Here is a 17,019-nt window from a genome sequence, read left to right as displayed (position 1 = left end):
AAAATCCTGCCAGTGAGTTCTGTCTGTCTTCTTCAGATGCTCCCTATACCTAATCTTTTTCTTAGAAGATTGATTTACCTTTCTAGCTGTCCTTCTTTTTCTGGATTATGGTGTTCACACAATGTGCTTACTCTGTATTTCACCCAGTTAACATGTTGAGCAAACTCAACCAGATTTCCTGGAAGTCCTAGACCTCCGGGACAAAGAGAGAAAAATAGATAGCATCATGAAAGATAGCCTCTGGGTAATTGAAGACCCAAAAGGCACATTTGTATAAACTTTCTCCAGCCCATTACAGAAATGCTACTCCACGTATAAGTCCTTATTCCTTTGGATGGAATACACGCGCACCCACAAACACAGAGTGAGGCATTTACCCTTCCTGCCCACATGCATACCCTTGACTTTTTTGTCCACCGGAAGAAGGAGAAGAAGAAAAATGACGCATCTCTTTTCTCCTCAAGTGAAGGTTTTCTCTGGATAGGAGATTGCAACTGTGGCTTTTGTAGCAGTAGATGGCACCTGCTGACCTCCAATTTTTAAAATGATTTTTATTTAATTATTTAAATTAAATCACTGGAATCTTTTGAAATATTTATGTTTTCACATGAGGATCAGTATGGTGTAGTGGTAAAATGGGTAGTGGCTAGGTGTGAATGTGATGTGATTAATCAGTGGGGTACACTGCCACTGGGGAGACTCAGGTTCCAGATCCACTTTCAGCCACAGAAACTTTCGGAAGTACTTTGGGCATTACACTTTCACTCAGCTCAGCTTGTGGTTGTTTTGACGAAATATTGGAAGAGGGACTAGTGCAAATGTGGCCTTGAATTCCTCAAGGAATAGAGGAATATAAATCTGACAGTAATTATCTTTAAAATGTTTTTCAGTCATGGTATTATGTAACAAAAAACACGCAATACTCATTGCTTTAAAAAAAAAGCTACTGATTCCGTTTTAGGCTGTACTTTAGAGATCCCCATTAGGGTTTTTTTGAAAAATGAAATGTGGGAATAGACAGAATTAACCTGTGACATAACTTCACATATAAAGCGAAAACATTCAGTAGATGAGGTTGTGAAGGGAAGGGAAAACTAAGGTGTCAAATCTGTGAAATGCTTCTGGCTGCCCAAGAGGAAAAAAAAAACAGTGGAGTTGTAGAAGACTATAAAGTGTGAAAAAGCGAAGCCTGTCTTGGAGTTAGAATGTTGGCATTCAGAAGTTGACTTAAGCCGGTTCTTCTGAGCCTTGTTCTCAGTGAACCTTCAAAATCTTGTAATTAAAATATAATCTCTTATCTGAAAGTATTTATTAAATCGAGGGTCTCCAAACTCAACAACTTTAAGGCTTATGGACTTCAATTTCAAGCATGGCCAGCTGGAGAATTCTGGGAGTTGAAGTCCACAAATCTTGCAAGTTGCCAAGTTTGGAGACTCCTGTATTAAACGAAGGAAAAGAGACCAGAATAATTCAGACTTCATTAAGGACTATTTTTAAAAATGTCTTCTTTTCTCTTTTCCAAAACAGGTCAGCCTTCAATGAGACTCAACCCTGGTGAGTAGGAATTGGGTGAGGACTAAGTGTGTGTGTGTGGTGGTGGGGGATTAATGACAGGGAGAGACTAGTTTCAGAAACTAGTAAAAGTATCACCAAAGTTTTGCGAAGCGTGTTTGGAAAGTAATGCTCTTAGGACAAAAAAGGCATTCGTCCCCTGAGCATTAAAACTGAACACATGACTAGGGACATTTTGCCTATTTCCCCCTTGTTTTTGCTCATCCTGGTTTGGGTTTCCATGAGTCTTGTTTGTTCTACCACAACAAGACCAAACTGATGATATTATTTAAGTAGCAGAAGGACAAGATAAGTACATATCCAGAGGATCCAGAGGATCTTGCAAATCTAAATTTAAAATGAACGGAGTTCCCCGAGGAACTTAATATAACAGAAAGGAAGAGAAGCAAAATGTATCAAGGGACCGCAGTAAACAACTGCAGTTGTGCACTAATTTAGGAATTATTTTAAGTGAGGAATGATGATTAAAGAGATATGACAGAAGTTTTGTGCTCAAGAAGAGGATTAGAAATAAAACATGATGATATTGATGATGATGATGATGTAGTTGACTAGTATCCCACCTTTCTGCTTCGGTGAGCTCTCAAGGTGGCTGACTAAAAAAGATACAAAAAGTTGAGAATGTTAATTTTTTGGTAATTAAACCCTGGAATAATGTTTCTTTAGACACTGAGGAAGATGAGGAATCAACAAAATTCCCAAGGAAGCACCATCCATGGCTTGGGAGCAATTCAGGAGAAAGTCATCTCCAATTTATAGAAAAAGAAGCTTCTGATAACTAGATGTCTCCAAGATGGCCACTCCGGATGACTAAATAACCATACAAATTGGCTTTAGGAGAGGCAATCCCTTAGACAGTGGGCTGTAAGCCATTTAGGGCTTTAAAGGTTGCTACTAACACCTTAAATGGCACCTGATCAGCAACTAAGAACCAGTGCAGATGTTTCACATTGCTTTATGTTTATTCTTATTAATTCTTTCAGGGCACCTCCTGCCTTTCTGCATACGGCTCCTTTCCCTATCTGTTACCTCCTAGATTTGTTTGGACTGAAACATGATCTGTTTGGGGATTCTGTGTCTTCCAGTTCCTAACCAGTCTGGACTACATCAGAGCGGACTAGAATCTAGGGTCAACTAGGGCTAGAATAGGGTCAACTGGCAACAGCGTAATTACCGTAGGTGGGGAGGGGAGCTGATTGAGTTGGAATGGCAAAGATCATGGGGTAAAGCTTCAAGGTGTTAGGATCATGAGAACTGAAAAGTTAGTACTTTGTGTTCTTTCTTTAATCTTTTTTTTGCCTCCCCCAATTTATTTTAATAGTTCCTCGGAGAAGAAAGTACCTCTGCAGTACATGACCCCTGTTATCCTGTTACTTTTTGCTTTGGCCCTTTATCTTCATGCCCAGCAAGTTGAATCAACAGCACGTCTTGATTTCCTCTGGAAACAACAGGTATTGGAGAAAAAGTAGAGATTCTGAAAACAAGTTGCAAGAGAGAGTTTGTAGTATTGATGAATACCCAGATTTGCGGTTGACTCTTATCTTTTGTCCAACTGTTTAACATTCCGTCTTCTCATTGTCAGGGTCAGGATAAGAAAGAGCCTTAAGAGTTTTTATCAGCAGTAGGCAGGCAGTAGGCAGGGAGAAGGTCAGCTGCAAGCCCATCTTCTCAGATCCTATTGCCTAAACCAGGGGTCAGCAACCTTAAATACTCAAAGAGTCACAAAGGTCCTAATCGGAAGCTCCCTGTTCAATTCAAGAGCCAACCGGAAGTCTGGTTCCCCCACCATAGAGTCTCCTCCTAGCACAGCATCCTTTTCTTCTACCTGTCCTAACAGAATGCCCTATCAATTGTGGAGCTGACTGGTGACAGGGAGCCACAGCAGAGGGATGAAAGAGCCACATGTGGCTCCAGAGCCGCAAGTTGCTGACCCCGGCCTATACTTTGCAGTGACGTGCAGTGAGCTTCATGGCTGGTGAGGCAAGCACGAAAGCCCCGCTGAAGCCCCGGCGCCACGTCCGCCATAGAGCGGGACCGGGACCCGCTCTATGGCGGACGGCGCTGGGACTTTAAAGCCCTGCGGCCGGAGCCCTGCGGCTGGAGCCCTGCGGCCGGGGCCCTGCCGCCCGGGCCACGGTGGCAGGGCTTTAAAGTGGCGGCAGGGCCCCGGCGGCAGGACTTTAAAGTCCTGGCGCTGTCCGCCGGTCCCGCTCTATGGCGGACAGCCCTGTGACTTTAAAACCCTGCTGCCGGGGCCCTGCCGCCACTTTAAAGCCCTGCCACCGGGGCCTGAGCAGCCATGATTCCCCCTTCCCCAGCCAGCCAGCCCACCCAGCCCATTCCTCCCCCAGTGCAGCGAGCTCCAGCGGGCTGGATGCGGGTACGAGGGGCCTGGCAAAAGAAAGCAAGCACCAGCCCGCCACCGCTGTGTCCAACAGGCCAGGCGTCTCGTATTTATGGCAGACATAAACGCGAGACACCTGGCCTGTTGGACACAGCAACGAGAACATCCCTGCCACTGCCGCGCTCTGCTGCCTCGCCCCCCGCCTCCTCCGACCCCACCGCTGTGAGGAACGAAACACACGCGCGCACACACACACACACACACACACACACACACACACACACACACAAAAATGCCTCACAATAAAAAATTACAAATTAAATTACAATAATTTTGAATCCCCCCCTCCCTCCATCCGATCCACATACCTTTTCCAGCTGTGGATTTCAACTCTTCTCTTGTCCGCCCGCCATGATGAAAATGTAAAAAATTAAATAAAAAAGCAACAGGCACGATTGGCTGCTCCCAGATCAGGAGGCGGGAGAATCACATGCTTCCTTTGCATAAGGAATTTTTCTTCTTTTAATCCTTGCTTAACTCTGAGGATGGGTTAAAAGGCGAAAAATTCCTTATGCAAAGGAGGCCCATAGTTCTCTCGCCTCCCCCTACAGTTAGCACTAAGCAGACTCAGAGTCACTGTGACTCTGGAGTCTGGCAGCAACTACCTTAGCCTTTTTAATTATTTTAAAATTTCTTTTCTTTTCCTCATGACACTGGTGAGGCCCCGCCTCCCCTGACTGCACCTCTCTGATACTTTGTCATACAAACTCTTAATGATGTAGTTGTACAACAAGGGTCCCCAATCCCCAGGCTGTGGCCCGGTACTGGCCCATGGCCCATTGGGAATCAGCTGGGCAAGTGGCGGGCAAACAGCTGAGCAGGCGAAACTCCATTTGTGTAAGTGGGGGGTGCACGTGCTTGCGCGCTCAGCTCCATTTGTGCTAGTGGAGGGTGCTGTTACATGGAATCGTCCCCTGTCCCCACCTGACCACCATGACCGCCTCTGCCACTGCCCCCCCCCCATCAGTCTGCAGAGCTGGAAAGGTTGGGGGCCACTGTTGTACAATGTCCAACCCTGTGGATACCAGCTATCTGACATATAATTCTGGTTTGCTCTTAAACATTTGACGGAAACATGGTGAGAGAGAAACTTTATATCCTCAAGTAGCACCCAGTCTTGCAAATATATTATTTCTTTTTTATTCTATAACTAAAATAACATGTGCTGAGTTTGGTTAATGCCTGCTTAATGGAAGATTTAAAATATATAACAAATTTAATCTACATTTTTTTCAAGACTCCTGGCAGAAAAATTATTGTTGACTTATAGATACAGAGATAACCTCTTCAGATCATAGTACAGGTAGTTTTTGAAATACAATCCTTCATTTAGTGATTGTCCAAAGTTCCAACGGCACTGAAAAAAGTGGCTTACAACAGAGCCTCACACTTATGCCCATCACAGCATCCAGACAATCACGTGATCCAAATCCAGGCGCTTGGCAACTAACATGTATTTATGACCGTTGCAGTATCCCAGGGGTCATGTGATTGCCATTTGTGTTCTTGCAAGCTAACTTCCAACAAAGTCAATGGGAGAAGTCAGATTCACTTAACAACTGCATATTCAGTTAATCTCAGCAGTTTGCTTAACAACTATGGCACAGCAGGTTGTAAAATTCAGCACAACTCACTTAACAATAGCCTTGTTTAGCAATGGAAATTCTGGTTAAAATTGTGGTTGCAAGTTGAGGATTACCTGTACAATTGAAAGAAAAATGTCCTAAATTTTTTTGTCAATTTTTTGTGATTTTAAGAGTACACAGAGTACATAATAATATGTTTCCATATTAATTTCTAAATCACTGGTGATTCAAAAGATCATGAACATCTATTAAAAATTGAATGGATATTCCAGAACAAAATGAATATGTGAAATACTGTATTACAGCTCTCATTATCCTCAACTAATATGGACAATAACTATGGTATATGGAGTGACAGAGACTGTCAGATTGAGAAAAACCAATTCATCTTATTAACTTAAGTTATTTCTTAGGAAACAGATGCAGTACAGATGTATGCAAACATATATATATTTAAAAGCTAAACATATCATTTTTATATGGTGCAGAATTCAACTTCTTCTTGAGTTAACTTTTGAAGTTTCTGCAAAATGGGACTGAGCTTCCTATTAATCTTGAATGTATCAAACATGAAAAAATTACAAAGCTTATATAACTCAGGATGGACAGAGTACATATAGTTTCTTTAGACTTTAAAAAAATGAACACTAACATTAAATGAACCAAACTCTCATTCTGTGTAGAATTCCAGTTTAGCCTACCCAGGCACCCATTTTATTTCTGCAAAAGGTTAGCCTTTTGTGACTACTAGAATCAAGGACTCTTGTTGATCCATTGTAAGTCACCCCGAGAGATCTATTCATGCAAGAGATCTATTCATTCTTTAATATTTTCCGTTTAAACGTCTGCATAAGTAATGACCTGATTTCTCCCCAGGCTACAGGTGAGAAGGAAGAGATGGAAGAGCTGCAGGCTTATAATCGTCGTCTGTTACACAACATCTTGCCCAAAGATGTGGCAGCTCACTTTCTGGCACGGGAGCGCCTCAATGATGAGCTGTATCACCAATCGTGTGAGTGTGTGGCTGTCATGTTTGCCTCGATCAGCAACTTCTCTGAGTTCTACGTGGAGCTGGAAGCCAACAATGAGGGTGTTGAATGCCTTCGGTTGCTCAACGAGATCATTGCTGACTTTGACGAGGTGAGAGTGCGCTTTTTTTAGAAGATTGGAAAATGGAAGGCACTAAAACTCAGTGGGGACAGAAGTCTTGAGTTTTTTAGGAAGTGGCATGACATGGCCTTCCAGGCGTTGCTGGACTACAATTCTCATTAGCTCTAAGTGGTATGGCAATAATTGAAGAGAGGGATTATAGAGTTGCAGTCCAACAACATCTGGAGAGCCTTGAAGGGAAAATAGAAATATCATGGTATAACCAACAAAAACCAACTATCACACTTTACACAAAAATAACAAAAGCTACACAACTGACTCACAGAATGCAAAAGCAGCTGGACTTCACACAAAATGGCCTCTGCAACAAGCAGCAACCTCAGAGACAATCAGGCACAGCTGATTGTCACACAGCTGATCGGTAGTAAAAAAAATGCTTTAAATTTTTTTTAAAAAAGTTTCAACAATTAGCATAGCTGATGGTCACACTTTTTTTTTCTTTTTTAAGCATTTATTTTACTACTGGTTCAGGCGAACCGGCATTTCACCCCTGGTCATTTCCCTCCATAATACTATCTGCTATATACAGCAGCAGAAACCTGCAAAGTGAATGCTGGTGGATTCAACAGTGATTGGCTTAACACATCACATTAAGCCAAGATCTTTTGGTTTGGGTATTGTGTGGACTCAGATGTTGTGATTTGTCAAGCATTGTTTATAGACTCAGCCAATTAGACTGAAGGTTTTATTTCTCAAAGCCATGAAGGAGGGGGGGGATCAGAAAAAAAACTATTCCCCCCCCCCATTTTTCCATTTTTTCCCCAGGCGTTTCCATCTCTAGACTGAATCATGGTTAAATAAACCCTGACTTAGCAGACTCTACAAATCCTGCAATTATATTCCTTAGTATACTTTTTCTTCACTCATTTTAACTACAAAATGAATCTAACTTGCTTGAATTGGTCTGGTAGCCAATGTTCAGTGGCCACTACATGTTGGAAAAGATGTACATCTAGTTGGCCCAATGAACAGCCTTCAGTTGTCAGGTGAATTCAGACAACCTTGATTGATAGAAAAAACATTAGTTAAGGGCACAGAAGTAGCTGAATATGGATATGAATCTTCAAAGTTGCAAACAGAGAAACAAATGTGATGCTTTTCTCCCTGAAAACTGTAAAGGATCAAGAAGTTTTGTTTCTAAGAAAGAATTACCTCTTATTTGCATGGGTGTGCTGGAGACCTATCGGTGAGAGAATGTGCTATGCATTGCCACAGATTTTATTAAAAGTGACAATTCATCTTGGTGAAGGATAGTGTGTGTGTGTTTTTCTTTGTGATAGTCATAAGTGTAAGGATCCGTGATATGTCAATTTTTTCAATGCCATCATACCTTTGAATGGACACTAAACAAATTGTCATAAGTTGAGGCCTACCTATGCTCCTTGCTGACATTTGGATTTTTGCAACCCTGGTAGCTCTATCAGAATTCTCAGTTTGACTATAGGGTGGCTGCACTCTTCAGTTGTTCTAGGCAAGGGGTCCCCAACCTGTGGACCAAGGGCCCACTACAGGTCTGTAGCTTATTCGCAACCGGGCCGAATGGTGTGTGCGCACAGCCCCACTCATGTGAGCAAGAACTACTCACTAGCATCGTGGGTGCTTGGGGACCCATTTGTGAGAGCAATGGGTGCTTGTGCGTGTGTACCTGCCCCTCCCACAAAACCATCCCCTCTTTCCCCCCTCCTTCCCATCCAGGCCACCAACCCAAGAGGGTTGGGGAACTCATTTCTAGGCTATTGGAACAGCACTAGCACTTAGACTTAAATACCGCTTCATGATGCTTTAAAGCATTCTCTAAGCAGTTTACAGTGTCAGGATATTGTCCCCAACAGTCTGGGTCCTCATTTTACCAACTTCGGAAGGATTGAAGGCTGAGTCAAACTTGAGCCAGTGAGAATTGAACTGCTGGCAGTCGGCAGAATTAGCCTACAATACTGCAGTCTAACCACTGCTCCACCATGGCTCCTGAGGGGATCATTCAGGTCTTGTTTTTAGCCCTGAACAACTTGGGACCAGATTATGGAGGTCTAACAGTCCAGGAGTTTCAAAAGAGGAAGGCTGCTTGCAGGCACTAGCCATAGATTGTAGCAGTGCCTCCCAGAGGTGGTATTCAGCAGGTTCTGACCAGTTCTAGAGAACCGGTAGCAGAAAGTTTGAGTAGTTTGGAGAATCGGTAAATACCACCTCTGACTGGCCCCGCCCCCATCTATTCTCCGCCTCCTGAGTCCCAGCTGATTGAGAGGGAATGGGGATTTTGCAGTAGCCTTCCCCTGCCACACCCACCACGCCACACCACACCCACCAAGCCACACCCACAGAACCAGTAGTAAAAAAATTGAATCCCACCATTGGTGCCTCCCCATAGCATCACAACAAAGGTGTCCAAGGCTGAGAAGGAAGCATATTTATAGCACATTTATGAAGTTTGCCCTATCTTGTTGACCCTATACAAAGAGCATAGGAAACCATTTTGGGAGCAACGCCAAGTTTTTGCCTACCTGGGAATATTTTAAACATTAAATATTTTAAATGCTCTTTATATTATTAAATTGCATAATCCTTCCTCCTGTCTGTAGATCATCAGTGACGAACCATTCAGGCAGCTTGAGAAGATCAAGACAATTGGAAGTACTTACATGGCAGCATCAGGGCTAAATGATAGCACCTATGACCGAGAAGGGCGCTCTCACATCACTGCACTGGCCGACTATGCCATGAGGCTCATGGAGCAGATGAAATATATCAATGAACACTCTTTCAATAATTTCCAAATGAAAATTGGTCAGTTAAAGCCTTGGAAGTAGCAGGGGTGGGGGGAGAGGGGTTGGAAGTTGTTGTTTCATTCTGACCTCTGATATTCTTTCCTCCCTTCTAGGACTAAACATTGGGCCAGTAGTGGCTGGTGTGATTGGAGCCCGAAAGCCACAATATGACATCTGGGGCAACACTGTAAATGTTTCTAGCCGTATGGACAGCACTGGCGTCCCTGACCGCATTCAGGTGAGGCCAGTTACAATGTGACCATTTCCCCATCATGAATAAAATGACACTTTTGCACTAAATTGAACGTTGCATTATTCAAACTCAATTGCAAAGTACCTTTAATTTTTTTAAAAAATTGGGATTTTGCAAAGAGTCAAGCCTCATAGTGTTTTTTAGAATGGTCTTTTAGCCAGGACCAGCAATTTCTTTGAAGGTAAAAATAAGTGTACGCTATTTGGATCTAGTTTGGAGGCCCTTACTATATGAATCAGGAATGCTGTGGCTCAGTGGCTAAGAAGCTGAGCTTGTCAATCAGAAAGGTTGGCAGTTTGGCGGTTTGAATCCCTAGCGTGAGCTCCCATTACTTGTCCCAGCTTCTGCCAACCTAACAGTTTGAAAGCATGAAAAAAATGCAAGTAGAAAAATAGGAACCACCTTTGGTTGGAAGATAACAGTGTTCCGGTCATCTTCGGTGTTTAGTCATGCCAGCCACATGACCACGGAGATGTCTTCGGGCAGCACTGGCTCTTTGGCTTAGAAACAGAGACGAACACCTCCCCCTAGAGTTGGGAACAACTAGCACTTATGTGTGAGGGGAACCTTTACCTTTACTATATGAATCAGCAGCTGCTTAAGGAAACCACACTTTTTCCTGGACTCAACATGACAGCTGTATGGTCCCAGGAAAATACTCATTTGAATTTAGAAAGGCAGTGATAGGATGCAGGTAGTCCTCTACTTACCATCACAATTGAGCCCAACATTTCTGTTGTTAAGTGAGAAATTTGTAGGTGAGTTTTGCCCCATTTTACGACCTTTCTTGCCACGGTTGTTAAGTGAATTACTGCAGTTGATAAGTTAGTAGCCCCTTTTGTTCAGTGAATCTGACTTCCATATTGAGTTTGCTTGTCAGAAGGTCGGAAAAGGGGATCACATGAACTTAGGACACAGCAACAGTGATAAATATGAACCAGTTGCCAAGTATCTGAATTTTGATCACATGACCAGGAGGATGCTGCAGAGGTCGTAACTGTGAAAGTTGTATGTCACATTTTTCAATGCCATTGTAACTTTGAATGATGACTAAACGAGCTGTTATAAAGTCAAAAACTAAATGTAGTTTTATAGTTTTAAGAGCTGGGATGGCGCAGTGGTTAGAATACAGTACGGCAGGTTGATTCTGCTGCCTGCCAGGAGTTCAATCCTGACTTGCCGAAGGTTGACTCAGCCTTCCTTCCTTCCGAGGTGGGTAAAATGAGGGCCTAGATTATTGCGGGCAATAGGCTGACTCTGTAAAGCTCTTAGAGAGGGCTTTAAAACACTGTGAAGCTGCATATATGTCTTAAGTGCTATCGCTATAGCTTTAGATTTGATTCAGATGAAAGTGCTTTGAATTTTGCAGCTTTGTCTATATCTTGTGATAATGAATTTCTAAGTTCATGGCTATGTGGTGGAGAAGTACTTGGCTGAAATGTTGAGACTTTTAGAATCATTTCTTTGACTGATTAATAAGTATTTTTCTCCCTGCTTTCCCCCCCTTCCCTAGGTGACAACTGACCTCTATCAGGTATTAGCTGCCAAAGGTTATCAATTGGAGTGCCGTGGAGTCATCAAAGTCAAGGGCAAAGGCGAGATGACCACCTATTTTTTGAATGGAGGCCCTACCAGTTAGCAAGAACCTTTGTAACCAAGAAAACTTTTAAGCTGGGCTTAAGCAGCACTGGGTAGATTGGTTCTCTCTGTTTGATCTGAATTTTAGAACCAAACTTCTAGAAAGGAGAGTCCTTGTATTTCCATCATGGCATCCTTGACGGTGTTGACAAAGGGAAGATGAGTGTGGTCCCTCTGCCCCTCAAGAGACATATTTTTTATTTATTGGGAGCAAAGGCTAATTTGGAGTGCCCCTCCTCCTGCTGGGCCCATTTCTTTGGGATCAGGAAAACAAACTCATTCTTGTACAACTTACTCCTCTCCTAGCATTGACCAAACAATCTGGCGAGGGGAAGCTATAGCACCGATTTATAAATCTCTGGATCCAGAAAGCTGATATTTTCACTTCAATTCTAAAGAGGGCCGTTCCTCCCGCTCACCTCTTCCCAGGGTTACTCGGATGCTCTTGAAAAGAGGCCGTATTCCTCTTGCGGTGGCACTTTACCACAACTTTGGGAAGTTCATTGACGCTGCTTGTCCTCAAATGCCTATTGAACGTCGCATTAGAACGTCACATCTCTCACAGCAACACCTGCTTAGTCTGTTTTTTGCACACATGCACACACACATTTGTCACTGTGAAGTTCAGGAATGTGTATTTCTTTGGAAAGGGTGGTGGTTTGGGGAAGGGAGGGTACAGTTCTTATTTGCCAAACTGCTGTGAGGAAAGAACGGTCAGGTTTGAGGTGCTTCAGATAAAAAAGGGACCTCGGGACTCTGGCTTTGATACCAAAGAAAAGGTGTGGGGTGACACAGCTTGTTTTCTCTGCCTGCTCTGCCTTTCCAAAATAGGCAGAGAAAAAGAGATCATCCCACCTTATGGAAGAGCAAAAGGAGGAGATAGACCTGCGACCGGAGGAAGTGCTTTGATAGGCTTACCTCTTTCACTTTCTGCAGGAATTCCCCAAAAGAAAAACAAATGGCTATTGTTAGCTCCTAAATGCGGATGACAGAACCTGTTCCTTCCACGTGGGACTTTTGTTACAGCTGTTTCCCACCCACCTACAATTTTCCGCAAAGTTCCCTATCTGATGGTCTTCCTGACATTCTTTTTATAGGCTGTTTAAGTTAGGGGAGGGAATTGAAACGTTTGCATTGAGCGGTCCAGGATGGAGGTGTCGTGAATCCTTGTACTGCACCCCCTCCCCTGATTTTGGCAGAGAGGAGAAGGGAAGAGGAAAGGGGTTACAAATCAGCAACAAGAGCCAGTGTTACACACTAATGTAACTTGGGGAGAATTTAGAGATGCAGATGAGGGTGGGCCTTGATTGTCCAAAGATTGCTTGAAGATTGGAGAAACTAAGCTTGAGTATTGCAGTAAAAATAAATTTTTGAAAAATGTTTGTACCTTTTAGGGAAGGGCAAGTGCACACAATAAAAAGGGTTCCATCCAGCGATGGGAATTCTGCACTTAGTGGGACTTGGTACTGCATGAATTTCAATTCTAAAACTATTTCTTCTACTGATTACTGAATTAACTCCAATAGTGGGAAAGAGACTTTTGCCGGATGATGAAGATATGAAGCCTGCTTCAGTTCTGTGGCTTTATTTTTTTGCCTTTGTTTTCTCCTTTATGGAGAGGGTATGATTGTAATCTCCATGGTGCCTGCAACTTCCTTTTTTTCCCCCCTGAAGAGATATGGTATCTTTTCTTTTGAACCTGCCTGAAGGAACTCTTTCTCATAACAACTCTTGATTTTATTGGCTGTAGCATATATTTTTTACAAGATGGGCTCTGCTGATGATGCTTTGATCTTGTCTCTGCTGAGTCTACAATTGGCACATTTCAGCCTCTCTCCCTTTCTTGCCCCCCCATCAATGTCAACACTTTTGAACCAAGGGTGGGTTGATGGGGTGTCAATTCTTTTATTAGAAGTGGCAGGTAATAGGAGGAAATCGAAGCAATGGAGTAGTATAAGATAATGTAATATTTCTGTTTCTCTTAAAGCAGATGAGGGGGGGGGAATTGATATGAAGTATTTTTTTTAAGCAAGCTAGAGAGATGGTGACATTTTAAATTGCTGGTTTAAAAATCTCTCTTAATTGCTTCAAAATTTTTAAAGAATTTCTTTTAATGGAAGGCAATTGCTTCTTAGCACAGTCTCTGTTATTAGTGCCCATCTTGATGACAGGCTTTGCAGGAGGAGAAAATGAATGGTGTGACAAAAGCATCTTGCCCATATCTCCGTACTCCGTTTAGAGCTGATGCTAAAATGGCTCAATCTTGTTCCAAGGAGAGAAAAATAAGTGGAGTAGGTGATTATGGCACTTATTTGGTACTTTTTTTGTTTGTTTATATATATATATATATATATATATATATATATATATATATATATATATATATATATATATATATATATATATATATATTAAAGATCACTTTATATTACACTGTTTCATTTTTATTCTGTGTAGTGCATTTCAGTGTGTCTATTTATCTCTGCTTCCTTCTGTGACCAGGGGTGGGCTGTAGGGGGTTCGGAAGAACCTCTACCTAAGATTCTGTGCAGTTTGGAGAACCCCCCAAATCCCACTCTCCTGGCTGGCCCCGCCCACCACGCCTCCTAGGAATCCCCACATGGCCCGTTTTGGATGCAGGTAAGTGCAGGGCACACGGGGAAAGAGAAAAACGGGCCTACCCGAAGTTCGAGAATGCCCACCCAGCAACCGGGCAGAGAACCCCTTGCTAAAAATTTAAAGCCCACCCCTGCTTCTGTCCTATGCACGCCCGCAATATACACATGCCCAAGAATGAAATTATGAGCAGGGAGAGGGCAAAGTTAAACATTGTATGATTTCATTGGACTGGCATCATTGCATACTGTTATTGGGTTTGTCATACAATGCAGAAGCCCTAAGTTACAAGGCCACGTGTGCCTCTGTGTAAGAAAACACACTGAACATAATGAGGCGGCTTACTAAATATAGATGGTCCTCGATTTAAAAATGTAAGGTCCCAGAAGTTTCCCCGAGCCACTGAGATGCCAAAGATAGAGACACTTGAGATGAGACTGGCAAAAAGTAACAGCTTTTTATTTATGGCCAAAGTAAAAGGGCTGGGTGACAAAACTATATCCAAAACATACAGACAAAATGCATGTAAGAATAGCCACATCTAGGTAAAGTTTGTCTTATACACTTGTTTAGCCAATCAGAGACAAAAGTTCATTATTCAATTTGGGCAATGTTTTGCCTATGCCCCCCTCCCCCCCGTAGCATTCTTTGCCCATGCTCTGTCCATACTTTGTTATCTTATAGCGTACCCCTTGTCCTTGTGTGTTCATGCTCCTAGGCAGCCCCCCCTTATTTATGGAGCAGGATGTTCCTGGAAACTGTCTCCAAGGATGTGCCTAGCTCTGATGCAAATTACAGAAGCGAGAAACCAGGTAGAAAAGGATATAATCCTTTTACAGAATAAATTCCTAACATATGATTCCTACCCTTAGCAAAATAGTACAAGCAACTTCTTCAACAGAAGCAAAGAGCAAAGGTTAGATTGATTTGTGTCAATATGTCATTTCACAACCATCTGTTTAGTGACTGGAGTTACATCACTGAGAAAAGTAATCACCATTTTTCACACAACTGGTGCAGCATCCCCATGGTCACTGGATCAAAATTCAGATGTTTGGCAACTGGCTCATATTTTATGAGAGTTGCAGTATCCTTAACCGTGTTACTATTAACCACTGCAGTAATTCACCTACCCGTGGTAAGAAAGATCAGAAAAGGAGGTAAAACTCACAAGTATATCACAGAAGTAAGTACATCCCCTCATATTTAGTAAATATTTATATCTTTTCATGTGACAACACTGAAGAAATGACACTTGGCCACAATGCAGAGTAGTGAGTGGTGTACAGCTTGTATAACTGTAAATGTGCTGTTCCCTCAAAATAATGCAACACACAGCCATTAATGTCTAAACTGCAAGCAAGATATACTTAAATATTCACAAAATGTGAGGGGGTGTACTCACTTCTGTGATATGCTATAGCAATTGGCTCAATTGTCATAAGTCAAGGACTAAAAATGCTTTGAAGATGCTTGGCTGCAGTTCCCTGGATGTTAATAGCTGAAGGACGTAGCAGATTGGGTAAAGTTTAACAAGCTTCTTAATATTTTAATATGCCACTGCGATCATGTGATTGGGTGGTTCCAAAAACTGAAATGCAATCTCAGTTCAAGTGTGCAAAACAACCATTTCAAATGAAGAGGATGGCAGGCTTTCAAATTTTGAAAGCCCAGTTAAAAGAGGCCATTTTGGGCAGATTGCCTACTTAGTCTTGGTGGAGCCAATATTCCTAGCTTCCCTCATGCAAAGGCCAGACTCGAGCCCTGCCTCCTGAACAATGTTGCTTCATCTCACATGGCGATGGGATTGTAAGCAGACCCTCTCTCAGCTTTAAATGTATAGCCCTTATGGACAATATTACTAGGTAATCAGTCATAAACAATTTAAAACAATTTAAGAAAACCTGATATTTATTTCATTTAGCGTATGGCAAATACATGGACTTAGAGTTGTTTATCCCTAGAGGGCCAGGAGTTCCACAAAGATGTCTGGTTACCAACTGTCATTAACTGCCAATTCTTCAATGTAGTCTGGCTGCCACTTGTTACTAGTAGTTTGGTTCACACTACTGTACTATTCAGGGTGCACCATAAGGAGGCAAACTAGCATCACATCCCTCTTGATATTTAGAGGATATGTACACATATTCTTTCCTTGGGAAGAAAGGATATTTTAATGAGATCGATGGAGGCTAGATGGAGAAACTCCTGTCTGCACCTCCATCCCCAGTTTTGAGAGTTTTTCCTATCAAATATGATCAGCATGTTGACAGCAACCTGGTCAATCCATTTGGTGGCTGTGAAGACTGAGGATTCTATATATTATAGATTCATCTTTGGAGAGGACACCAGCTTGTGAAGATTAATATTTTAAAATGATGTTGGGGGAAATATTCATCTAATTCAGTTCCAAGCTGGGAGAAAGACACTGGAAACATGGAGGTCAATTGGAAAGATGGTTTAATGATGAAGGAGAAATACATGGGTTTGAGGCCCTGGACAGCTGACCACATGGAGTTGAAAGTAAGGGGTTTTTATACCCTCTCTTGGGCTTTGCACTTGAACTTCCTGTTCCTGTGCAAGAATATGTATTTTATTGGCTGTTGTCAGACTCCCATGGGGCCATGTACAAATCCTAGGAGTTTGTCTGAGCTAAGCTTGGTTGGAGTTTGGCTGATGCAATGAAGGGGCTTGTTGGCCAATTCCTATTGTGGCTGAGGGCTAACCCTACCTTTGTTCAGACCTTGCTGCAAGGAGTAATTGATTACCAATCTGCTTTTCTAAAAGCTGGTCTCAGCTTAGTATCTGCTTGGGGGCAGGGAGCTGAGGGTTTGAATTTTTGTCTCAATTTTTTATTTCTCTTTTAGGGGAAATATTTTATCCTGCCTTTTTAAAACATTTCTCAAAATATTTCATTCTTGAAGGAGGGGGGTAGCTTTCCACAATGAAAATACCTCCATTTTTTAAAAACACTGAGTGCATTTTTTTAAGGCCACATATTTAAATCACTTAAAGGAG

General features: G+C 42.4%; 1 protein-coding gene across 1 annotated transcript in view; it reads left to right on the top strand.

Moving 5' to 3' along the window:
- The window catches only part of ADCY6 (adenylate cyclase 6), a 68,910-nt gene extending 56,072 nt beyond the window's left edge, over positions 1-12,838 (top strand). The window contains exons 18-23 of the mRNA XM_087710467.1: positions 1,528-1,554; positions 2,894-3,023; positions 6,439-6,702; positions 9,309-9,513; positions 9,608-9,732; positions 11,261-12,838. Of these exons, the coding sequence (XP_087566593.1) occupies positions 1,528-1,554; positions 2,894-3,023; positions 6,439-6,702; positions 9,309-9,513; positions 9,608-9,732; positions 11,261-11,386 (877 nt within the window). The 3' untranslated portion in view covers positions 11,387-12,838. The remainder of the gene's footprint in view (positions 1-1,527; positions 1,555-2,893; positions 3,024-6,438; positions 6,703-9,308; positions 9,514-9,607; positions 9,733-11,260) is intronic.
- Positions 12,839-17,019: the final 4,181 nt, after the last annotated feature.

The sequence above is a fragment of the Thamnophis sirtalis genome, unplaced genomic scaffold (assembly GCF_051295495.1).
Source record: "Thamnophis sirtalis isolate CommonGarterSnake01/CBP01778 unplaced genomic scaffold, rThaSir2_p1.2 scaffold_3, whole genome shotgun sequence".
Classification (NCBI taxonomy): domain Eukaryota; kingdom Metazoa; phylum Chordata; class Lepidosauria; order Squamata; family Natricidae; genus Thamnophis; species Thamnophis sirtalis.
The sequence above is the reverse complement of the archived record's forward strand: the minus strand, read 5'-3'. Positions and strand labels throughout refer to the sequence as shown.